The sequence below is a fragment of the Sinohyriopsis cumingii genome, chromosome 19 (genome assembly GCF_028554795.1).
Source record: "Sinohyriopsis cumingii isolate HCF-2022 chromosome 19, ASM2855479v2, whole genome shotgun sequence".
Lineage (NCBI taxonomy): Eukaryota > Metazoa > Mollusca > Bivalvia > Unionida > Unionidae > Sinohyriopsis > Sinohyriopsis cumingii.
Window position 1 is genome coordinate 48,738,776 of NC_142979.1, and position 27,031 is coordinate 48,765,806.

Here is a 27,031-nt window from a genome sequence, read left to right on the forward strand (position 1 = left end):
AATGAGATTACAACCATTACATTACCAATAATAATATTACATGTATTATAGTACCAGTAATATAACCACATGCATTACATTACCAATTAAAAGATCACATGCATTACATTACCAATAATGATACCAATAATGATATTACAAGCATTACATTACCAATAATAATATTGCATGTATTACATTACCAGTAATAAGATCAAAGACATTATATTGCCAATACTATAACCACATGCATTACATTACCAATAATAACATCACATGTATTACATAACAACACTAATAAGGTACATGTGTTAGATTTCCAGTGATGAGATCACATACATTACATTATCAATAATAAGATTATATGTATTACATACCAATAATAAGATCACATGTATTACATACCAATAATAAGATCACATGTATTATATTACCAAAAATAATATTACATATATTACATTGCCAATAGTAAGGCTAGATGTATTACATACCAATAATAAGATCACATGTATTACATACCAATAATAAGATTACGTGTATTACATACCAATAATAAGATTACATGGATTACAGTACCAGTGATAAGATTACATGGATTACAATACCAATAATAAGATCACATGCATTACATACCAATAATAAGATTACATTCATTTCATACCAAAAATAAGATTACATGGATTACATTACCAATAATAAGATCACACGGATTATATTACCAAAAATAAGATTACATGTTTTACATTACCAATAATAAGATCACATTCATTACATACCAAAATTAAGATTACACGGATTACATTACCAGTAAAAAGATTACATGGATTACATTACCAGTAATAGGTTCACATGCATTACAGTACCAAAAATAATATCATGTGCTATATTACCAATAATTAGATTACATGGATTATATTACCAATAATTAGATTACGTGGATTATATTACCAATAATTAGATCATGTGGATTATATTACCAATAATTAGATTACATGGATTATATTACCAATAATTAGATTATGTGGATTATATTACCAATAATTAGATTACGTGGATTATATTACCAATAATTAGATTACGTGGATTATATTACCAATAATTAGATTACATGGATTATATTACCAATAATTAGATTACGTGGATTATATTACCAATAATTAGATTACGTGGATTATATTACCAGTAATTAGATTACATGGATTATACCATAAAAAAGAGATTTGAATCAGAAGATGTAACATTTTTAATAGTGATCATTTGAAGCATTTTTTGTTGCCTAAAAAACAGGACATGATCCCAAAATTGCCAGGTTGAAAGTTTGTCGATTACTTACAGTCACTGGTTGTTTTTCTTATTTTAAGGTAATTATATTTAATTATAATATACTTAACTACACTGGTATGTTTTTCTATTTTATAGAACACCATAATCATAATTTGGAAATGAATCATACTGACATTCACTTTGAGTATTTTCTAATATGATGGCCATGATAAGAAATCATATCTATAATCAGAATAATTCCATTCTGTTCAATGTCTCTAGGAAAAATTCCCATGGATTTCAGTACAAAATTGTCAGCAAGTATGGAGAGTAACTTTCTGTTACAGGTTTTATGCCACTTGGAACATATCACAGCACAGGAATTGTAATCCAAATACCCCATTGCCTATTAATTCATCCAATATGGATGTGATCAATAATCACTGCAGGGAAGTCATGCCTGTTACTAAAATAACAGCTAAAGACCATAATTATCACCAATAAAATGCAGGTATTGGAATATTTATCATTAACTATAGTCCACAGCTGCTTTTATTTATACTGTTATATTTTCAGCAATTAACTACAATGTTGCCTATGCAGTACTGAAGTGGGTGTATACAGATGAAATAAACATAGAGACAGATAACAACTTTCTCTTAGAACTTTTAAGAGCAGCCACAAAATTCAGACTGGAGATGCTAAGACAAAGGTTTGTTATAAATGTCAAGTTAATGACAAACAGTGGTCAAGTTTTTCAGTCCTGAATTATTACATGTAGTATTCTCAATGAATGCTAATGCAAAATATTTATTCTCATCTCAATTTTAGCTCATAATTGAATCATTAAAAGTACTAAGATAAAATACTGTTAGATCACAGTTTTATCATGGGGTCCCAATTTTTGCGGATCTCATAGTGGCTTATAAACCATGATTTTTAAAAACAAGCAATGATCATTTTTGGCAACTTTCAGTTTCCCATTTCCTCTGTTTAAGTGGCAATGATAATGTCATATTTGGCAAAACTAAAAATAAAAAAATTGATGCCATTTAAAATAAATGAACCCATAGTACCTGTTTTGGGAACTTGTTATAAAGTTTGCATTGTGTAATGGCTTTACATGTAAAACTTATCAAAAAGATTTTGTGGGGTTTTGGATCACCTGAGTGTAATGCCAAGTTCGCTGATCATAATGTCCTACAGCTAATTTTTGTCACGCATTACTGATCTATCAGAATGTACTGTTTTAAACTTATCAGAAACTACAGAACAATTTTAACCAAATCTGACCAGAGCATCTTGGCATAAAGATCTTTCAGGTTTTTACAAATTAAACCAATCCACTTTAAAATACAGCCACTGTTACTAAAAATAGATAAACCTTTAAACAACTTTTAATGAAAGATTGCTGAATGAAAATTGACCAGATTTGATGTAAAGTATCTTGTGATGAGGGCCATTGAAATTGATATTAAAGATGCTGACCTTCTGGCAGATATGGTTACTGTTGCTAAATTTAGGGAAACCTTTAAACAACTTCTTTTCTAACACTGCTAAACAAACTGTCACCAAGTTTTACGAAAAGCATTCTAGCTTGATGTACTTTGAGATTTGTACAACTGATGGCAACTGTTACTGAAAATGGTGAAAAAAATGTTTAGATGACCTTTCTTCTGTTCAAAACTACTTAACAAAATAAGAGTCAATTTGACAGAAACCTTCCTGACATTAATATATGTTACGAAGACCTAGGTCTGGATTGATTTTCACTCTCTTTACTCAAATTAGAGTCATTGCCCCTTCTTTTCTATAACCATCATGTCAGGGGCTTATTTCTTATAGTTTTAAAGATCTTATTAACACCATTTTAATTAGATATTTTGGTTTCAACATTTTTATCTGCTACAATTTTGTCCTGATTCTATTGTATGTAGCATTTTATTTTAGACTGCTGTTTCAATCTTTCTGATAGCTTAAGATCAGTTCATCCATCATAAAATTATTTAGTATTTGAAACAGAAGGATCCTTTCTCAGCTTTAGGGTTGAGGAAAACTATGTCATGGTGGTCTTTATGCAAAGATCACTGCTACATTAAATGTGCACATATTGTAGGGAATAATCAAGACATATTCAGTTGCAAGACATTTTCTACATTTCGTAAAGTTTGCTTAACTTAATTTGAGAGGTTGAAAGTTTTCATAATTTTGAAATAAACATGACTAAACTAACAAAAGAATTTTTTAAACAGGTCCATAAAGAGAGCTTTCATTTAAGAATAAAAGCTGTGAAAACCAGATTTACCATTATAAGTAATTTTAAATGCATTAAATTTTAATGAAACATTTGTACCATTAATTTACATGCCTGGCATTGTTCTGCAGGTGTGAGAATGGCCTGATGTCTTATGTCAATATGAAGAACTGCATCCAGTTTTACCAGACATCTGAGGAGATGGGGGCTGAGCTACTGAAAAAACACTGCTCAGAATTAATTTCTAATCACTGGGTTAGTATTTATGACTTATTAATGCAGGATCGCCTGTGATTTTAGGTATTTTAAAGAAGGCAGTTTGCTGGCTTTATCACCCATCTTGTCTTAAATTTACAAGATCTATGTTCATGAAATTTCTTAATTAAATAATTTTAAAATCTCACAGCAGTCATCCAGTTTTCTTATTTACATGTTTGTTATCAGAAGGCAACATTAAGTAGGACCTAAAGTGATAACCAACCAAGCAGTCACCACTTAAAATTTACACAGTTATATAAATCATGTTTAAATGCAAGTTACATAAATCATGTTTAAATGCAGACAGATTATAATCCTACATTTTCATGTAAACTTCTATTTTTAAATATGCATTTTCCATCAACCACTCGGTGGTCTAAGTGGTTAGAGCTTCCACATCGGATGCAGGAGGTCGCCTATTCAGACCTCAGCTAAACATACCAAAGACTTATAAAACAATGGTACTAAGAGGTTAGTGTTAGTACTGGTCAGCATGGTGTCAGGATAATGTGAGTGGGTGGGACATGATGCTACATGTCTGCGGCATGATGTCCCAGTGCAAGACATCACTGTAAACTGCCGCACTGCAGACATCATAGTGATCTGACTGAAAATTTGTTAAAGCTACGTTAAAAATCCAAATCACACACACACACACAAATTCCATCAACTTCTTTCAGGTTGAATAAATCACTTTCTGCAAACATGACCTTGGTCTGATTGAAATTATTTTACTGATTAAGAATTTAAGCTGGTTAAGAGTTAAGACCTAGAAGCAGAACAAGTGGGGCAGATTATTTCTCAGAATATTATTTTGCATAATTGTTGCTATCCAATTTATTGTAAAAATCATGCAGTCTTCAAATGAAAATGAAGGTGGTTCTTCCTATTATTTATTCATGCAACATATCCCTTGTGATTGTATGTTAAAAGTATTGTTATATAATGTGTGGTTCATTTGTGTTTAAATTTATTACATCATAGGGGTGGCCAAGTGGACAGAGTTGCTTGCCTGTACAGATCATTGACATTTGACCTCTTTCCATGTATGTTCACATCTTAATTCAGCTAATGGCATGTGAAAAAGCTTGCCAGTAGCTTCCCATAGATCAATGATTCTTCTCAGGTTTTTCCGAGATTCTTCCTCCACCAAATATACTGGCTGCCATGTATAGCCTCTTGTGTGCTGAAAAATGACATCAGACCTTATACTGTATTGGTTTTAATCGTGCTAGAAGTGTACAAGAATGTCCAGTAGATTAAAAACATATACCTTTGTTTTCAACCATCACATTTGGATTTCCTTGAATTAGATTGTCAACTTTAATGACTGCCAAATAAATTTACAAGACAGGTGGTATAGTAGTTTGATATGTCAGCTGAAATTTACTTATTGTTCAAAGCTGAAACTTGTCCTGTGGAAGAGAAAATGTAATTACATCCAAACTTGTGCTGTGTTGTTTGAATGAGCAGCAGACTGTCAGCATTTGTTGAAATTTTTCCGTAATATTTATTGTCTAAGAATTCTTTTGAATATTAGTCAATTCTCACAGAAGGTGATAAATAGATTATTAGCCCAAAACACCCCAAACAGAAAATATAATAAATAGATTAAAATACATTGTTCCCAAGGTGTAATTCATGAGTAGGTGACATCATTTATCAGAAATATGTTTCCATGACAATATTTTTTTGTTTAATTACATGTATGTTTTTAACAACGATCACTTTGTCTTCAGCTGCTTTAATTGCCATTTCAGAATGATTTCACCAGTGAGGATTTTTCCTCCATGCCAGCCCCTCTCCTGTACAAGATGTTTAAGACAAAAACAGAGTACCCTCTCCACACTGCCATTAGAGCCAAAAGGGAGGATGTTGTCTTCCTTTACCTTATTGAATATGACTCACAGGTATAATGCTTCAGTGTAAATGCTGATGGTGTGTTTGTGTTGTGTGTCAGAGTTTATTCTTAATGAGAATTAAAATATATTCACACACAGTTATTTCATTTATTTTCATGGACAGCATATTTTTGTTTGGTTTTGCAATAAGATTACATTTTTCTTTCTGCTTAGGTTCATAACTGTGCCTCAGATTGAAATAACAAGTAAGGCAAAGAGATTTTATTTTGAATATACAATAAAACCTGTTATTAGAGACCACCTCTTCTGCCAAAAGAAAAGATGGTTTCTCAAGACAGATGGTCTCTCATAACAGGTTTGTAAAAAAAAAAAACAGTTTCCAAGGTCCAGATTCAGAACAATCTAAAGAAAAATAACCACAATCACTGTATATATTTTCTATTCTTTATTAATAGTTATTGCTAAAACATTGTAGGCACTCATCTGAAAATAAATTTATATAGCAATAAAAATGTAATTCTGTCATTAAACATGAAATCACATTTACTTTCAAAGATCATATATACATGTATTAGCATATGAAATCATTTCTGATGTACTCCTTTTCCTTTATAACACCCTAAATTTGTTTTACCGACATTTAAACTGCTATTTTGCAAGTGGTTTGCTCTTTTTCTCTTCTTTCATTTTCATAATTGGTTTCTCCAGCATTGAAATTTGTCTTGCTTTAGTTGGAGGTTTTTCCATTGTTATTAAGGTACTAGGTGTTAACTGTATGAGTGCTCAGTTGTAATATCTTCTGTAAAGACAGTTTTGAGATGGCTTTGGGAAAATATGAAAAATCTATACATATGCATTGTGTATCTAACAATTAATGAAGTAAAAAGAAACAGTTAACTCATCCAGGAACAGAATCATTTACTCAGAGACAAAAAACAAAACAGCTTAATTCAATGAAGGCATACAGGGATTAACTCTCTAAACAAGGTGTACAACCCAGTCACACCAACTTGAATAGACAACAGCTTGGTGACTGGGATGTAATCCCTGTAACATTGTAACATGAGGAGAGAAAAAACCAAAACAACAAATATCACAAGCCTTTAACACTATAAATCAGTTCCCTCAGACCATTCTCACTTGCTGGTTTAATAGACAAAGACCATATTCACCCCCAGGCAATATGGATTAATTTTAAATACACACAATATACGCGACCACTACGTTAATTTCGGCATTACAATGGCTAATTCATGACATGTACATTAGCCTGGTTTACAGACTGTACCATCTGTCACTATATACAAACCGGTTTCCAGAATCCTTTTTCTTTTCATGCATGTTTTTGATCAGAACACTCTTTACTATTCAAGTGATTGCTGTTGCAAATGATTTCATAATGGCCAGTGGTGTCTCTGTTCTTGTGATATGGTCGTTCATAGAGCTGGACAATGGACCCTACTCATAGCCTACATGTCAGCGGTAGCTATGATGGTCCCACTATGATAAGGCCAAGAACCAGGCTAAGTGCTTGAATACAGGTACTTTATTCTGGTTTACAGCAGAAAATACAAAATACTAAAAGCATATAAAAAAAATTCATATACTGGCAGCCAGACTTTTTTTTTTAGCACATATAATCGGTCATTGGATTAAATAAAGGTCAGTGGAATTTATCCCCGATTTTGCAATGCGGTCATTTATAGCAGTGTTGAAATGCATATTTTGCCAAGACATCGTGGTCGCTGGTTCATGTTCAGCATGTGGTCGCTCATGATAGAGCGTTTATATAATGAAATCGATCCGTGCATTATGATTGTGGTCAGAAATAACAGGTGGTCACTCATAGCAGAGGTCTCTCCTAACACTTTTTACTGTATTTGATGATTTTTTAGCAACCACAAAAATCTTTGCATTGATGCCCTATAAATTCATGGTACTTTTCTCAACCACAGAATCTATGTCAGTTGGCATCCCATTAATTTACTGTACTTTATTCAACAGATTTTGTTGCCTATGTGTGTGAAAGGCAAGACATCATGGTCATGATGTTTATCAGTCTGTAAATTCATAAGTATTGCCTTTTGTTGTCCTGGAATATTTTAAATGGTTGCATCCAATGACGACATTATCAGATCAACTGGAAACTCTTGAAAATAGGATCACTAGGGACTCAGTGTAGATGTTGGGTTTACTGCTGTGATTTTTGTCATGAATTTATTATTGCATGGTTTCTTACTTAAACTAACAGATTCAGTATTTTGGTTTTTTTGTTATACCCCATAGTCATCTTCTAGGTATCTGAGTGATACATCATCAGAGATTTACTTAAGAGGCTTGTTACGCCTATTAGTTAGATGTCTACCTTGATTATAAATGTAAAAAAAAGCATTTTACCAGTAACATATAAAGAGGCTGCCAGCAAAAGATTTTGAATTGGCGGTGATGAAAAATCGTGCCATATGAAAAAATCTGACACTTTTTGTTGAGTAAATTGACCATCTGTAGTCGAGCCCCAACAAAAATGTGTTTCCAGTCAGCCGACCATTCCAGTTTCTCATTGCCAACCCTAGCACTTTTTTCCCCAATGGTAAAGAAAATAAAATCACAAAAATTACACTATATATATAAATATAATGTTTTAAAAAAATATGCATGCCTACCCAAATTTTAAAACTTGTGCAATAGGAAACATATTTTTTCTTAGCCTCTTTAAACTAATTTATTATTGACATTTGTAGATAGACAAACCTGTTGTGATCTTTATTAATTATAATCACATAATAGGACTGCTCATCTCTGTGGACCTTATTAGAAATTTGCAAAGCATTATAGATAAAAGAAATTGGAAGACAAAATGATGCTGTTTCAGCTATGACAGACAAGTTTACCTGGTGATTTTAAATGCTGACTCTGGATTTATGCCAAATTTGGACAAGTTTGTTGAGGAATTTCATTTTTAAATCCAGGTTTAACTTTTATCAAAGAGAATGGTAAATGAATCAGGATGTATCCAGTGCAGAAGTCTGGATTAGTCATTTCTTGCTGCTACTAAGTTTAATAATGCTGATTCATTAAGTTTGTTGGCCAGTAATTTGCAGGTTTTTTTCACTCTCTCATGCACACATGCACCAACAATGAAATACACATGTGCATACATCCATCACTAATGTATGTTTCTGATAATGACTGCTGATGCTGTTAGAAATGGATCAGAGGGTTAACCTGGATCAAAATAAATATGCTGCTTGATACCCTATTCCAGTTCTCTGATTGATGCTTATTATTATTTCCACTTTTGTGCATATTGGACTAAATCAAAGTTGGCATCATTTTGTCTTCCAAATTGTTACTCGTGTTTCTTTGTGAATTTCTGACAAGGTTCATTCAAAACTGCTTTCCTCCCAACACTGCTTAAATTTTTACCTATCTTTATTAAAAATAGGTGGTCCCCTTAGCAGCTTAACAGAAGAAATATATCAATGAAAAAAATGTCCCCTTGTTTGTATCTTGAAATCCATTAGAAAACACAGGATCATGGGGTTCAGATTTATGGGTTTACAGTGAGAGTGATATCCATTGCAAGTGAGTTTTATTTGTCAAATTTTATGATCATTTTTCCAAATTAAAGGCATTGTTCATAGTGTGATCTTTTTTCCCCAAATGAATGAGCATTGTTTTAACTGTGATCTTTGGAATGTAGAAGTGTAGGAAGGAGATCTTTCTGATAGTGTTTTTTTTAAATATATTATTTGTATGTAGTAAATATTTTTGTCATTTCATAATTGCAGCTGTTTTGCAGTTTTAAATATAGTGTGCACATATTTTGTTTTGGACTTTGTTTTTAAAAGCTTATATACATCTTCACCACGTAAATTTTACCATATTGCAGTTATCAGCAAAGTTGAATGAGGTAGACAACTTGGGTGATCTCCCCCTGGATCTTGCATTAAAGTCTCATCAGGAGAGTGTTGCCCAAACTCTAGTTGGTCACCATGTAGATGTTAACAAGAGAGATAACTCTGGGAAATGTTTGCTTCATAAGGCAATTAAAAGAGGTATGCAATAGAGTTGCTTTCTGAAATATCATTCCAATATATGCCCACATGAACAAACAAACCTTCAAGTTCTTAGTTAAGCAGATGAGAAAGTGAAACAAATATCTGGTACTGTAGATCATTTTATATTGGTGTTACCAGAATTTGGTGCTTTTTGAAACTGAAGTCATTCGTAACAGTAAAATTTGTCAGATCTTGAACATTAAGAGAATTACAACACATTGACATAGTTTGTTCTGATATTTCCATAGTAGTCTTTATTTTGGTGCTGAGTGATTTTCCAGCAATGTTGCAAAAATTAAATCGCTACCAAATGTATATACTATACATTAAGTAAACTTGAATCAGGTAAATAAACCATGACCTCAGGGTGACAAAATCAGGTGAGTCATATCTCTGATTCAAAATGCATAAATGCATGAAAATAGAAAATTCCATTAGATCTGTGATCAAAGTCAGGACGATTCCATTTAAACATACCTGGTTTTCAGGAAAGGCCCTTTTGTAAAATCAGATGCCAGGATAATCTGGTTGCTAAGAGAGGCCACATGAAAATGATAGAAAGTTCTAATTTGTATCCATGGTTAACTACCCCCACATTAAAAGTGCCTTCCATTATTGGAGCATCCCTCATTCATATTCATTGTGAACAAGACTTTAAAAATGAGTTCTTTTTAAATATTTATATTTTTTTGAATGTCTTAAGTTTGTTCACTAATTAATATTTTAACTTGAAAAGATTCCTAAGTGAGAAGTTTCTTGATTCTGAAATCCAGCAGAGCTTGTTCTTCATTTTAAATTCATTCTTGGCAAAGCAGTTTTTATTTTAAATTTTTTTCTTTGTTTAATTAATTAATTGTTATATTTAATATTCTGTTGCAGATTTGTAGAAGTTTTAAGCCTGATTTTAAGCATCTCCAGACTGCTTCAATAAGTGTACAATTTGGTATTAAAAACTGTCATTGTTATACAAGTCACCTTTATTCAACCACAAATTGAATGATAGTTGCAGAATTGTGCCTTTAAAATGTATTTGTGTATGCAACTTGCTCATTAGCTGCAGAATTCGGTATGTATTATAGTAGAAAACCGTTGCTTTATGTACAACTCTTCATCCACAGATTCTAATCAGTATAGTGGGAAAGAATAATAAATGTTTTCATTGTGACTATGTTTAGTGATTCGTAAGTGCCATTAATGAAGGAATGAATGCTTCACTGAAGTACATCTTTGATCTGGTGCATTCCATCCTGTGACTCATGAATTACTAATCATTATATTAATATCAACTGTTCTGCTTATTATATGATTATTGTTAGGAATGATTTCCTTTTTTGTCATTGTACAAATAAATCACTTGTAAATGTGCAGGTTTCTTTTCTTGTTAGGCAAATTAATAAATTGTGCCACACAAATTTACACACTTTAAGTATCCATAGATTTTCGTACCATTTGGTATGAGAGTAAAATTGATTTCATCCCATATTGTTAGTGTGATGACTCAGAGGTAAAATGTGGCAAACATATTGTTCACATGAGGTAAATTTTAAACAAGGTATAATTGTAGAAATGAAAACTGGAGGGGTGAAGTGATGAGAACATGGGGCAGAATTGTATATAAAAAAGTGAAGAATTTAAGAAAGAAATGAAGGTATGGCTTGAAAATATGCTCAGTTTCTGCACATTTGGGTTTAGAGCTTGGAGCACGTTGTGTAGACATTAGTGTCATTTTTGCAATGACATGCTATAATGTAAAACCCAAGAGTAAAGTTTGGTTGTTTGGTTTTTTTATGACATGGCAAGTCATAAAGGACAGTGAGTAAGGTGCCCTGCTCAAGGATACAACACTCTTGGCTGATCCAACAGTGGAAATTTAACCTGCACCCTTCTGGTCATAAATTCAGCATCTGAACCATTGCTGATCTGATAAATAATGACAATTCTACAAATGCTTCTAAATTATGTGAGATCACTGTGAATGCTGAAGTTCTGTAATATTGACTCGGCAAAGCAGGTATGACCATTTCATTAAGGTATGACCATTTCATTACAATGTTAGATTCATCTGCCAGAAAAACCTATTCATCCCTTCTGGAAGACTTTACTCATCAGAGATATCTGGTCAGGTGCATTAGAACAAAGTCTAACCATCACCAGCTAAAAGCAGTGCAATTAGATTAACAATAAATGTTTAACATAAGCACCTAGCAAACAAGAGAATGGTGAAAAATATGAATTTTCTCAATACAGCCCTGAAACATTGGCTGCAAAATTCAGTATATAATTGGACCTAATTAGTAACATACTTTATAATTTTCAGCTGCAACACATGATTAATGCTATGTTTTACATAATGTAAAATCTAAATATGAGTGAATAATGACATCATAATGGATGAAAAGTTAAGGGAAGTGGTGTGTGAAGACTTACAGTCAAGTTTGATTACCAGTGGAAATTATACCTATAATTAAACCTATCCCACATTTCAAGTTTTATCTTACAGAATGCTCATAGCTTTGATGGTAGTCAAAGAGATCGAAAAGTTACTGGAAAAATATGTTGCATGATTCATAACGGACACGGAATAGACTATAAAGTTGGTCTTTTGGGGCAGGTTTTCTTTATATAAAGGTATAGAACTTGTGCCATTTATGTATGTGTGTCTTTTGCAATCAAGGTATTCACAAGCACAGGTTTTATTGCATGATATTATTTCTCTGTTTCAAGGAGATGAATTCTCAGCAAGTTTCTTGATAAAGAATGGCTGCAACGTGAACCTTGCAACTCATTTGGATAAAGAGTCACCGTTACACATGGTGGCTTGTTTTAACCCTGAGGTAACTAGTGCAGAGGTGTTGCAAGGGATGGCCAGAATTGCTAAGCTGTTGCTAGATCATGGATCTGACTGCAATGCTCAAGATGCAGTAGGAAAGTAAGTACTATATTGCATGTATTTTTTTAAATACTTTTTCAAAGGTAACTTTTATATTAATAATTATAGATTGTGTATTGCAGTAGGTTACCCTCAGTAGGTTAACTATGCATTGTACAGTGATTTAGTATAGGAATTAGGTGAGTTGAGCTCATGGTGCATGCATTCATGTGAGGCCTCAGTTGTAGTGGATAATCAAGGTAATTATTAGGGCATAAACTATGCTTGTACCCATGGCTGTCCCACCAAGTTTGTTCAAAGCCTGTGATATTCACCCAGTAATGTCTGAATTCTGGTTGTGGACAATGACAATTACTTTTTAAATGGATTTCAGGAATACTTAATTACAGACTATAATATAAAATCCCAGTAACTTCGCATTTTTATCAACTTTTTGTAGTATCTCTACTTTGATATGATAGAAAAGAGTTTTCATTTTATTGTTCTATGTCTTTTATGCAGTGTCATAGTAGGTAAGTTTGTAGGTAAGTGGAACGGTGGGTGGGTAGGTAGGTGGTTTACCAGTACATCAATGCAGTACTAGCCACAGAGTTCCATTTAAAAGTTAACATTTTAAATTAAATTAAATTATTCTGATTTAAAATTGAAAGAGAAAAGTCGGCTAAAAATATGCATTTGAATAAGAAAAGGGACAATATTTTGTTGTCAAGATGACATTAGTCAAAACTTATTTTCACAATGGCAAATAATATTTACAATGCCTTTTTGAGATGACTAAAGGATTTGTGTTGGTGAGCTTTTTAATCAGGTTGGATTATAACATAGTTGAGCAGGCAAGACACAGCATTCCTCAAACTTCTTGTTCTTAATTGATAAATTTTAGCTCTGTTGGTCATACATCAGGGGACCTCAAGAAATGACCTGTCATCCATTGTTCACACAAGTTTGTTATCGCTATTCCTCCTAAACTACTTGGAGGATTGCCTTCAGACTTTACACATGTATACACCCAACGGTCTAGTTGGTTCAAGTGAAAATGGTGTTTCTCAGACATTTATTATTACTGTTGTAATGGTTGAAAATTCTGTTGTTGTTGTTGTTGTTGGGTTTAACACCATTTTTCAGCACACGATAGGCTATGCATGGCGGCCAGTATTGATGGTGGAGGAAGAACCCGGGAAAACCCCAGGAAGAACCACCGACCCAGAAAATTCTGTTTTACTACTTCTGTAAGAATGGTCATATCAACAGGGGGTTTACACTACAAGGCATCTTATGATAAAGAAAAGGTGCTGATCAAATGACCATTATGACTACCATGGCAGCCATTTAAAAGATACTGTTATCACTTCTCCCTTGAACATAAATTCATATTGCCATAGGGGATTTCACCCAAACGCTTCATGTGATGACCAGCTGGGCCTAAATGAAAATGGTTCATCAAAGATTTCCAATATGTCTACAACAGTGGCCAGCTTGATCACATTTTAATTGCTACTTCTCTTGAATAGATGGTCATATCAGTGTAGGGGATTCACTAAAAGACTTCTGCTGTCTACTTGGATCTTATTGTAAATGGTTCCCATTTGACATTCATTATGGGCACAATGGTATCCATCTATCCATCTGAAAAATCTTGTTATCACTACTTGTCCTGAATGGATAGTCATGTTGACATGGTTTGTTTTTTTACCAAATGATTTTGAAATCTTGTTGATCCTGAGTGAAAATGGCTGCAACAATCAACATATTGAAAATCTTTTCACTGCATTCTTTTGAATGGATGGTCATATCAGTATTGGTTTTCATGAAAATCTTCAAATGGTGTCTAGTTTGTCTGGCAAGAAAATGGTGCTGATGTTTGATAATTATAGGAACTATTTGTATGTTAACTACTTGAATATATAAACAAAATAGAAGCTGGGAAATACTTCAAAATCATTAAAGAACATACAGTTAATAAAAAAAAAGTTGTTAATATTAGAAAATGTTTCCAATCATTTTGATACTTTTGACTATTGTGCAGCAAGGGCATTAACTTAGTGTAAAAGTTTGATTAAGGCCATTGTTAAACTTGGCAAAAAATCAGTATTTAAAAATGTTTTTGCATATATGCTTATATAATTTCTTAAACATACAAGTTACCTACACTTTGCATCTTTTATATGAAGTAAATTTTGTTGCAGATTTCACAGAGATGATATGCTTGTATTTCACGTATGTAATGTGTTACTATAGTCTTTCTTCCACTTGTCCTAAGAATGGGGCACCCAGGTTTCTTTGTCACTTAGTCATCTACCTTAATTCCTATCCTTTGGATTCCACTTTCTTTCTTTTAAAGCAATTTTTCATGTTGCATATAAGTGCAGTTTTTACGAAATGCATTAATTCATTTTCCATCACCTACTCCATTTTTCTTACCATTACAGGACACAAAATGATGCATACTTAACATGTCAGACAACATTGTATGAGATTCTGTTTCAGCTCTATTCTACTTCTTGATCATTTCCTTTTAGTTTTCTGTGTACTTTCCACCTCTCACATTTTCACTACTCGTCAGCATCAGTGTTAGGATACATCACAATGAAAAATTCAATGAAAAATAATGACTTGTATCCACAAAAAATCCAAATATTGCACCCTTTCTCTCATTTTGGAAGATTGCTGGTCAGATAAAATGGTTTATTTTGCGACAGAAATTATTCAGCTAGTTAAGTTTATCTTAACACAAGAATACCAGTACTTCAGCATGAGTGCACACTTTTTAGCTCTAGTGGTTATAGATCAGAAGAGCTTATCAGATTTTTTCTTGTCCATCGTCCACCATCCATCTGTCCATTTTTATTATCACTACATCTACTAAAGTACTTGGAGGATTGCCATGAAACTTCACACAAGCATTCATTCCAAGGTTTAGGTGGTCCTAAATGAAAATGGTCCAGCACAGGCCTTCAGTATGGCCTTTACAGCAGCATCTTGAAAATCTTGTTATTGCTACTCAATGGTCATATCAACATGAGGTTTTCGCTAAAGAACTTCTTGTGATGTCTAGTTGGTCCTCAATGAAAATGCTACAGATCTGATGTCCAGAATAGTCACCTAGTCACCATAGCAGCCATCTTGAAAATCTTGTTATTGCTACTAGATGGTCATATCAACATGAGGTTTTTGCTAAAGGACTTCTTGTGATGCTGCAGATCTGTTGTAACCATAGCAGCCGGTTTTGAAAATCTTGTTATTACTTCTTTTCTGGGACTGAAAGTCATATCAGCATGGAATTTTCACCAGAAGACTTCTAATGATCTTTAGTTGTTCCTTAATCAACATGGTGTCTGATGTCCTGTATGACCATCACTTAAGCTGTCTTGAAAATCTTTTTATATCAACTCCACCTAAATAAAAGGTCACATTGATATTTTCACCAGAACGCCTCTTATTATGTCTAATTAGTTTTAAATGAAAATGCTGCTGCCCAGACATTCAATATGGCCACCACAATGGCCATCTTGTAAATCTTCTAACTGGTTATATAATCATGTAGTTTTCACTAAAAGACATCTTATCTTGTCTAGTTGGTCCTAAATGAAAGTGGTGCCAATCTGAATTCCAGTATGGCCACCACAGGAGCATCTTGAAAATCTTGTTATTGCTTCTTCTCCTGAACAGAAAGTCACATCAGCTTCAGGTTTTCACGAGAAGAGTTCTTATGGTGCCTAGTTGGTCTTAAAGAAATTCTTATATCCAGTATGATCGCTATAGCAGCAATCTTTACATTCTTATCAATAGTCAGAAAATATCTTAGTTTGTACTTAATAAAAATAGTGCTGATCTGACATCCATTATGACTTACATGGCAGCCATCTTGAAAATCTTGTTATTGTTGCTCATCCCAGCTGGAAAATCGTATCAAAATGTGGGTTTTGCCAGAAGACTAATTATGATATATATTTCATCCTGAATAAAAATGGTACAAATCTGACCTCCACTATGGCTGCCACAGTTAGCACAAAGCCTGTCACTAATTCCCAGAATGGATGGTCATGTAACATGTTTTTTACCAAACATCTTCATATGGTGTTGAGCTGGTTCTAAATCAGATGGTGTGATCTTTCATCTAACGTGGCTGCCACTGCAGCTAATTTGAAAATCTTACTGTTCAAGAATATCAGAACTGTTTCTTTTCAAGCACTAGATGATTGTCAGTCCCTTTGAGGGATTCTTTTTCTAAATACATTATAAATTGGTTGTTCCTAAATCAATCTATATAATTATATAATTTTTAAAATAGCAGAGCTGCCTGTTTCTGCTACTTTCCATGACATATTCACTATTTTCATCACAAGGGAAACAAGTTAAAAATAATAACATGCAAAGAGGTAAGTTATTAGATAAACACCTCTTTGTTGTTGTTATTAAACCAATGTAAATCAGTCCAAAAGAATAATAAAAATATGTAACATTATATATATATATATATATATATATATATATATATATATATATATATATATATATATATATATATATATATATATATCTCAAGCAAATACCTAAGGCATTTTCGTCAAGCCCACTTTTCTGACTGGCAACAGTGGTGGTGCAATCAATAACTTGTGGTCTTGGCTTAAGTTTTTTTATTCATATATATTTCCTAATCCCCTTGATAAATTCTCATCATATCTGGCATGAATCATTATAAAGAAAATTCATTCTGTTCACTCATCCCATTTACCTGTGGTCAAGAACAATTGCATTTAAAGTTTTGGATAAAATCTTTGAGAGATTCTCATGATACCTAACATTAACTGTCATAGAGTCAAGACAGATCATTTTAGGACACACTCACTTACCCCTGTCACCTTGGGCTCAAGGTCACAGTCTTAGGAGATTTGTGTTAAATTAAAGGTTAGTGATGTTTTATTTGCATATGTCTCCATATGGATCTTCTTCATATTTAGGACAAATCATTTTCAAGTTAAGACAGTTCATTTGGTGACATTCCTGTTTGACAATGTAGTTAAGATTACAGTATTAGAACATTTATTAGGTCTTTGGTTCTAGTTTTGTGTTTGCTTATACTTCCAAACCCATTGATGAATTTGATTGATATTTCAGCTGAATCATTATCAAGCTAAGACAGTTTATTCTATGATGTGCAAGCTTGGCACTCTGATCTTAGGTTCAATGTCATATTCATTGAAAATTTGTATTAAGTTTTGGTTAAAGTTTTTTCATTGTCACTAGCGGCCACTCATGGGAAATAGGTAAAACTGCCTGTTGCACAGAGGTGACCGCTGTACACATGTTCACCCATTCAAATTGTCTTTTGAACAAATACCATATTATTATTACCATGTTATTATTATTATTATTATTATTATTATTATTATTATCAAGATTGTTTTATGTGCACTGTACAAAAAACTATAATTATAGTATCTACTGTTCTCTTTCAAATTTGTGTTCCACACAAGATGACTGTATCTTGCTTACTTTAATCTGTCAGATAAATAAAATCTTCACCAACTTAAATATATACACCAACCAAAGGACAGTCAGCTTACGTTGGAAACACAGAAAATCAAAGCTTTTGTTATGACCCATGAACCAAAGCTTCACCTGCCTTTACAGATTTGTTTTGAATGTTAAATGATCCAGACCCTAATGAAAAGGGATCAACTCATACCTCTTCTCAAAGATGAACATTTTCCTTCAGAAATAGCACAGGCAAATAGTTGAATATATCTAACTATACTTGTGACACAGGCACATCAAGTGACTTCAGTTTCTGCTAATATATCACAACAAGTTTTCCCACCATTCATCAGAGAGATTGCTTTGACTCCCTATACTTATGATAACAACTACCTTGCCTTGAAATTTGACATTATTATAGCTTAGAGTTACACTGTCAGTGGGACTGAAGTTATGAATACAAGTGAGATAAGAAATGTTCGCACATTGATTGACATGATATTCTTTCATCCACAGAAGCCTTCCTTGTGAAGCAGAACTTAAGTTTGCAAAAACAATTTAGATATGCTCTAGTGACTGCTTAATGCAGGGAGAAACTACTGTATGGTTAGGAAACACCTGGCCACTGACTCAAGAAGTCAGGTGACCATTACATACAGGACATTTATGTAGGAAATGGGGGGTGGGGTGAAATTATAATGTTCATTGTAAACAGGTGACTGCTGAGTAAAGGTAACCATAGGATGATGTTGTTGTTTTGGTTTCAATGCTATTTCTTAGCACATGGTGGCCACTATAACTAGTGGAGGAAGATCCCAGGAAAACCTTGTTAAGAACCACCGACCTACAGGAAGCTACTGTCAGCTTTCTCACATACCCACATTGGCCAAGCCACAGGCTCAAACCCATGTGGACTAAGGTGAGTGGCAGTGATTGGTAAAGGTGAGCACTTTAAACCACTCAGCCACTACTACTCTAAAACTGGAAGAAAGTCACACATGAAACTGGCCACAGCTTCTTCCAAGTGTCTGGTTTGCTGTAATGAGACTGATGTTTCCCCAGGTTACCATGTTCAGAATTTATTTGTTTCTGCTCCTTCTCTATGGTTTAGGTTTTCACTTTTGGCCATGATAAAAATGGTGCCAGTTGGACTTTCTATATGGTCGCCATAGCAATTAACTTCAAGATCTTGTTATAATTCCTGCCTCAGAATAAATGGTAATACCAGTATGGAGCTTTATTTGAAATGAAACATTTCCTGTGCTATATAATTGGTCCATAATTGCTGATCTTCACTTATTTATTCATTTACCTTTTATATTTTTAGAATTTGACCAACCTCAACAGAAATCATGCTAGCATAGAGCCCTTTCAGTATATGACCAATTCTAACAGAAATCATGCTGGCATAGAGCCCTTTTAATATTTGACCAGCCGCAACAGAAATCAATCTGGCATTGAGCCTTTTCAATATCTGACCAAAAATTAACCTCAACAGAAATCATGCTGGCATAGAGCCCTTTCAATATTTGACCAACCTCAACAGAAATCATGCTGGCATTGAGCCTTTTCAATATTTGACCAACCTCAACAGAAATCATGCTGGCATAGAGCCCTTTCAATATTTGACCAACCTCAACAGAAGTCATGCTGGCATTGAGCCTTTTCAATATTTGACCAACCTCAACAGAAATCATGCTGGCATAGAGCCCTTTCAGTATTTGACCAACCTCAACAGAAATCATGCTGGCATTGAGCCTTTTAAATATTTGACCTTGGCATTCGTCCGTCTACGAGAGACGATGGCGTAGCTCCAAAGTAAGCTTTTGTCTATCCTTCTTTCTTGCTCTCTTTTCAGCTTGTTTTATTCTTCTCTCTTCCGCTGCGTTTTGAACTCCCTGCCTGACAGCTAGGCACCAGCTGGAACGGTTGTTTGCACAGCTCTCCCATTCGTTGACATTGATGTTTGCCGTCTTCATATCCTTCTTGCAAGCATCTTTGTAGCGCAGATGTGGTCGTCCAGTTGGTCGTGCACCTTCTGCTAACTCCCCATATAACAGGTCCTTGGGAATGCGACCTGGGTCCATTCTTTTGACATGGCCAAGCCAGCGAAGGCGCCTCTCGCTGAGAATGGAGAACATGCTGTTCATGTTGGCGCATTCTAGAACCTCTGTGTTGGGTACTTTGTCCTGCCACTGGATGTGCAGAATGCGCCGCAGACATCTCAGGTGGAAGCTGTTGAGTTTCCTCTCGTGTCTTGCATAGGTGGTCCATGTTTCGCTGCTGTAGAAAAGTGAGCTGAGTATGCAGGCTTGGTAGACACGCAGTTTGGTCTTCTCTGTGAGGTTGGGGTTGTTCCAGACTCTCTGGTTAAGTCTGGCCATCACTGCTGCTGCCTTGGCAATCCTGCCGTTCACCTCAGAATCAATGGAGAGTGAGCTGGAGATGTTAGACCCGAGGTATGTAAAGTTCTCGACAACTTCCATGTTGTACCCATCAATGGTGACAGAGGGAGGGGAGTCTGCATCCTGCGCCATGACGTTCGTTTTCTTCAAACTGATGGTCAGTCCAAATTCCTTACAAGCATGGGAGAGGCGGCATACCAGCTGCTGCAATCCATCTTCCGTGTGTGATGTCAAGGCTGCATCGTCGGCGAAGAGCAATTCACGGATGAGTACCTCTGTGACTTTAGTCTTAGCACGGAGACGGGCGATGTTGAACAGCTTGCCATCAGCCCTGGTATGGATGTACACTCCCTCGCTGCAGTCCTTGAATGCGTACTGGAGAAGCATGGAGAAGAAGATGACAAAGAGCTTCGGCACAAGGACACAGCCTTGTTTGACTCCGCTGATGACTGGGAATGCTTCAGATGTTGCGCCATTGAAGCACACTGTGCTGTGCATGTTCTCGTGGAACAACATGATGACAGCAAGTGGACGTGGGGGGCAGCTGATCTTCTGCAGGAGTCTGAAGAGTCCACTCTGACTAACCAGGTCAAACGCCTTCGTCAGGTCTATGAAGGCAATGTAGAGGGGCATCTGCTGCTCGCGACACTTCTCCTGCAGCTGACATAGTGAGAAGATCATGTCTACAGTTGACCTGCCGGCTCGAAATCCACACTGGGACTCTGGGTAGACATGGGAGGCTAGGATTTGCAAGCGCGTCGAGGCAACACGGGTGAAAGTCTTTCCAACGATGCTGAGAAGGGAGATGCCCCGATAGTTGTTGCAGTCGCTACGGTCTCCTTTGTTTTTGTACAAAGTGACGATGTTGGTGTCACGCATGTCCTGTGGGATGTATCCCTGTTTCCAGCAAAGGCAGAGGAGTGTGTATAGGGGCTGGAGCAGTGCTGGTTTTCCGCTCTTGAGGACTTCAGCAGAATGCCGTTGCTTCCAGGAGCCTTCCCACAGGCAAGGCAATCGATGGCTTTTCCGAGCTCTTCCAGGGTGGGCTGTGTGTCTAGCTCCTCCATGACAGGCAGGTCTGGAATGGCATCCAGGGCAGTTCCAGTGACATTGTTTTGGGTTGCATATAGCTCAAGATAGTGCTCAACCCATTGCTGCAGTTGTTTCCCCTGGTCTGTGATGACTTCACCTGTCTTGGACTTGAGGGGGGCGTCTTGTAGCTGTGGGGCCTGTCGCCTTTTTGATACCCTCATGCATTCCTCTTGTATCCCCGGTGTCAGCAGCTGTCTGTATACTGTTGCAAAGGTTCAGCCAGTAGGTGTTGGCACAGCAGCGGTCAGTCTTCTGGGCGTTGTTCCTTGCAATCCTGAGGGCTTGTAGTGTTTTTGGGCTAGGTGCAGCCTTGTATGCCAGGAGGGCTTTCCTCTTTGCCTCAGTCACGGGCTCCATCTCCTCCCAGTTTGCCTCATACCAGTTGACATTCTTTCGCTCTCTCTTCCCATAAGCTGTGATGGCTGAATTGTACACAGAGTCACGGATATGGGACCACTTGGAGTCAATGGTGTCATCAGGTGTAACTTTGGTGAGAGCTTCCTTCAGTTTGCTGATGAACGGCTGTGTTTTCTCTGGGTTGCTTGCACAGCAAGTGTTGATGTGTGGGTGACCCTTCTTCTTGGCGTGGTGCAGCTTCTTGGGTAATATTCGCACCTTGCTGGCCACGAGGGAATGGTCCGTGTCACAATCGGCACTGTGGTAGCTGCGGGTGAGGAGGACACTGGCCAGTTCTGCACGCCTGGTGATAAGGAGGTCTAGCTGGTGCCAGTGGCGTGAACGTGGGTGTCTCCACGACACCTGGTGGATTTCCTTGCATTTGAAGAAAGTGTTGGTCACACATAGGTCATGTTGGTCACACAATATTTGACCAACCTCAACAGAAATTATGCTGGCATAGAGCTCTTTCAATATTTGACCAACCTCAACTGAAATCATGCTGGCATAGAGCCCTTTCAATATTTGACCAGCCTCAACAGAAATCATGCTGTTATAGGACCCTTTCAATATTTGACTAACTCTAACAAAAACCGTGCTGGCATAGAGCCCTTTCAATATTTGACCAACCTCAACAGAAATCATGCTGGCATTGAGCATTTTCAATATTTGACAAAAGATATTGAATGCCATCAACTATGAATGAAGGTATAACAAGAAGAGTAACCCAGGAACAATGAATTTTATTGAAAACCCTTCATCTAAAGTCTTAGTGTGTTACCGTGGATAATCATTGTCTTCAGAACATATCTTTAAAAATTATTTTAAAAATCTAAATACTTTGCAGGCATAGTATGTTGATGTCCACTGCATTGAAGGCAATAAATATTGTTTTCTCAGTCATTTTAAAAGCCAGTGTTCAGTTAGTTTTTGAAAATATTTTTCAAACTGGTACTAATTTCTATTTCAGTACACCTATACATTGTGCAGTAATCTGTAAGAATCAGGCTGTATTCAGTGTCCTTTTGCAGCATGGCAAGCTGAATCTGGAACTTAAAAATGCAGATGGTTTCACACCACTCTGGCTAGCATTACAAGAGGTACTTTTTTCTATTCCTACTTTATTTTGTTTAGCTTGCATGTACAGTTAGTTACAGTATTTTGTTTAGCTTGTGTGTGTAATTAGATGCATTATTTTGTTTAGCTTGCTCGTACGATTTATAGTTACTTTTTTTTGTTTAGCTTGCATGTACAAGGTATAGGAGCTATTGTGCTTTGATTTGTGTCAGCACCCACACATAAAACTGCATGTATATGTACAGCCTCACAGCATTTGACTCATTCTTTCTTTTTTTCATCCTTGGCAACAGTTTGGAGTGGGTTTGATGGCACCAAACCCCAGGGGTGGGGAACAAGAAGTCTTATGTTTTTTGCAATCAGTATTCAAACTGTTATCTCAAGAGTCATGAAACTTGGATCAGGATGCATCTCAGTGAGCAATTCAACCTGATCACAGAGTTGGTCACTGTGAACCACATTTCATGATTCACTGATTTTGGTTACATTTTTTGTTTATTGCTAAAATCATTAAACTAGAATACTGTACACATCTTTATTCGTATTCACCCTTACAACAAAAGAAGTTCACTGATCTAAATTTCACATTGTTTTGGATGCATAGGCTACGTTTTTGTGTTTAACTCACTTCCACAGGTAATGTGCATTGTTATATACATACACTCACTGTCTTGATAGCTGCTTGGTTGTACACACACCCTTGTCAGAAGCTTCAAGTTAGTTTATATATTTTCTAGACAGGCAGCAGGACACTTCAAATAACCATAATCAGTATATGGTGGAATCTATTAATTTATGTTATCTGTCTACATGTCTGTTTGCAGTTTCGTTTCCATACAATAACTCGTGAATTGCCCAGTGTCTAAAGTTATCAAACTTTGTAGATGGCTTGCAAATGGGATAAGGAAGACACCTATCAATTTCAGGGTCAAAAGTTCAAAGGTCACTATGACTGAAAGAAGATAAAATGGTTTCTGCAGTTCTCTACCTCAACATTTACCACACTTTGTGGATGACATGATGTTATGATAAACAAAATCCCCATTGCTTTTGAGGGCAAATGGTCAAAGGTCAGTGTTTAACACCGTGACTTAAGTTCTCTACCATTTATAGTTACCAACATTGTGAATGACATGCACTTGGACTAAGCAGTAAGCCAGTTGATTTTGGTGTCAAATGGTCAGTGGTCCAGGTCACTGACAAAGAAAAAAGTTGAAGGTTACTGTGACCTCCAACTTGGCAGCCATAGTGGCCAACTGAATTATCTAATATTGCTAGTATTCTTGGTTGAATAGCAGCACTGATAGTTTTCACTAAAGCACTTTTTGCAGTATTACATATAATATTGAATTTAGTATATTTGAGAAAAATCTGCCAATGTTTTGACACTTCAGAGTAATATTTCTTTGATTTGACAATAAATTTTAAAATGTTTCTTAAAGATGGCATCTGTGAGGAAGTGTACTTTCAACATCTATTCTATGCTCATAATGTTTCAATTTGATGTTTGGTTGCAGGGAGAAGATATTCAAGGAGAACCAGATGAAGTGTACAGTGAGAATAGTTTTGCTGCACAGCTTATTAATAAAGGGAGCTCCCCAGATGCAGTTGAACCAGAATCAGGTATTACTTCATATGATTTCTTTTGATTCCATGCTTTGTGATGGCTTTTTATGCCTTGGTGTTCTCAATACGAATATTAACAATTCAGATTATGAAATCTGAGTACTTACCTCATAAAGGGATTTGGAATATCTGGACAAATATTTGATTTCTGTAATGTCATTTTCCAAGTAAATTTTATAGGAATTGTTTGCATCATTTTTTTTAATTGTGAAAATATCTGTTGACTTCGGACTAATTCACAGCTATCATATGCAGTAATTTCTGTCAGATATATCAGTTGCTATTTCAACTTATGTTTGTTAGCTTCTATTAAGAGACTCCTTTCTTCCAAGCAACCATTACTTGATAGGCTTATTAAGTGAGCTAGGTTGCAGTGTAATTTCAAGCTTTGAAAAATAATTTGAAACTTAGAAAAGCATTGCTTGGAGCAGACTTTGCTTTGTATTTGAAGGTTGCAAGATTGTTTATGGCTGGGAATGATGAAATGTATTCTAGGCCTGATTGTCAAGAAACTCCTTTTTGTTGTTGTTGTTGTTGTTGCTGTTGTAGGGTTTAATGCCATTTTCAGCACACGATAGGCTATACATGCGGCCAGTATTAATGGTGGAGGAAGAACCCAAGAAAACCCCGGAAATAGCCACCGACCCATGAGAAGCTACTGGCAAGCTTTCTCACATACCCACATTGGCTGAATCTGAGACTTGAACCCATGCAGGCAGAGGTGAGATAGCAGTGATCCGTAACGGAGAGCGCTTTAGACCACTTGGGGCCCCAACTCCTTTTTGTGGAATAGTGGTATGAGTTCATCTGTCTGCTCATTCATCTGTCTGATATCAACACTTTGTATGCTGTTCATCTGTCTCATCTCAGTGTTTTGTATTGTCATTCATCTGTCTGCAGGGTTCCCACACTTCCGGGAAATCTGGAAAAAGTCAGGAGAAATGAAAAAAAAATGTCCCGACTGTGAAAAGTCCTTGAATTTTGCAAATATTGGCAAAAGTCGGGAAAAACCTGGGAATTTTCCTCCAGAACTTGATGCTTGAAACAATTACATAATTGAGTCATAACTGAACTGATCGTGAGTTAAATTTATCCATTTCTTAACAGAATATTAGGAGGTTGCAGTATAGAGCATTTGGGTGCATGCCATAAATATATTTGTTTAGACAATCCAAACACTCAGTGGATTAGATTTGTCTAGTACACTTTTGCTTAATGCATTGAACTTTGTTTCTCAGACTCATTATCCTGCAGAGTTATGTAACATGTTATGTTGATGTGTTATAAATAGTGGTGCATGTTTCAGAAAAAAATTAGGTCACTATGATCTTTATTTCACACTGCAGTTGTCTGTGTTAAGTTTTGCATTTAGATTACTTTCTGAGACACTACTACCATAAGAGCAATCTAGATGAGTACAAAACAGTAGGGGCTCTGAGTGACCAAGTGGTCTAAAGTGTGCACCTTTACCCATCACTGCCATATCACCTCAGTCCACATGGATTTGAGTCTCAGGCTTTGCAAGTGTGAATATGTGAGAAAACTACCAGTAGCTTCCTGTGGGTTGGTGATTGGGTGGTTCTTACCAGGGTTTTCTTGGGTACTACCTCCACCAGTTATACTGGAATCCATGTATAGCCTATCTTGCACTGAAAAATGGCATTTACTCAAAAACAAACACAACTGCTACTAAACAGAAAGGCAAAACTATGTCATTGTAACCTGTTTTTCTTGCACCAGTGATCTGCATTAAGTTTTGCAGCCTGCTCAGTTTCATAGACACTATACAAATCAGAGACCAGTAGTTTGATCTATAATTGCCAGATGAGATGCAATTTTTTCATACTACTATAAGTAGTTTATTGGCCATACTACCATAAGAGGTTTTCGTCTATTTAAGTTCAGATTATATACTTGTTACGGAAATTGAAAGTGTGGTTAGTTTTACCTGCCTCTTGCATTATGCTGTCTTAAAATTGACAAGATTGTTCAAAGCAACAAATAACAAAGCTTTACAGAGTGGTGAAATTGTTATAGACAACATTTTGACAATGAATAAGCAAAGTGGTTTTTCTACTGTGAAAGGATCTTGATTATTTTCAGTAATACATTTTGTATATACAGGTGATTCTCTACTTCATTTGGCCACTAGAGCCAGCAATGACAAGGCAGGGATATTCTTGGCCAATTCAAAAGCAAAGACTAACCACACTAATAGCAAGGTAAGTGTGTATGTATGTGCATGCATGCACTGTGTGTGTCTGTGTGTGTGTACAAGCCACCCTTTTTCAGATAAAATTTTAATTTGGTTTTGGTCTGGTGTTTTATGGCACAGTAATTCCAGAAGGTTATTTAGTGCTGCAGCAGTTGATGCCTTGCCCAAGGACACA

At 35.7% G+C, this 27,031-nt stretch overlaps 1 protein-coding gene across 2 annotated transcripts in view; it reads left to right on the top strand.

Annotated features, from left to right (window-relative positions):
• LOC149775663 (ankyrin repeat and FYVE domain-containing protein 1-like) overlaps nucleotides 1-27,031 on the top strand; it is a 139,325-nt gene that overhangs the window by 20,593 nt on the left and 91,701 nt on the right. For both annotated transcript variants that reach the window (XM_089944143.1, XM_089944144.1), the window contains exons 4-11: nucleotides 1,819-1,954; nucleotides 3,628-3,751; nucleotides 5,515-5,664; nucleotides 9,509-9,674; nucleotides 12,402-12,606; nucleotides 22,909-23,038; nucleotides 24,533-24,638; nucleotides 26,766-26,863. In XM_089944143.1, the coding sequence (XP_089800269.1) occupies nucleotides 1,819-1,954; nucleotides 3,628-3,751; nucleotides 5,515-5,664; nucleotides 9,509-9,674; nucleotides 12,402-12,606; nucleotides 22,909-23,038; nucleotides 24,533-24,638; nucleotides 26,766-26,863 (1,115 nt within the window). The remainder of the gene's footprint in view (nucleotides 1-1,818; nucleotides 1,955-3,627; nucleotides 3,752-5,514; nucleotides 5,665-9,508; nucleotides 9,675-12,401; nucleotides 12,607-22,908; nucleotides 23,039-24,532; nucleotides 24,639-26,765; nucleotides 26,864-27,031) is intronic.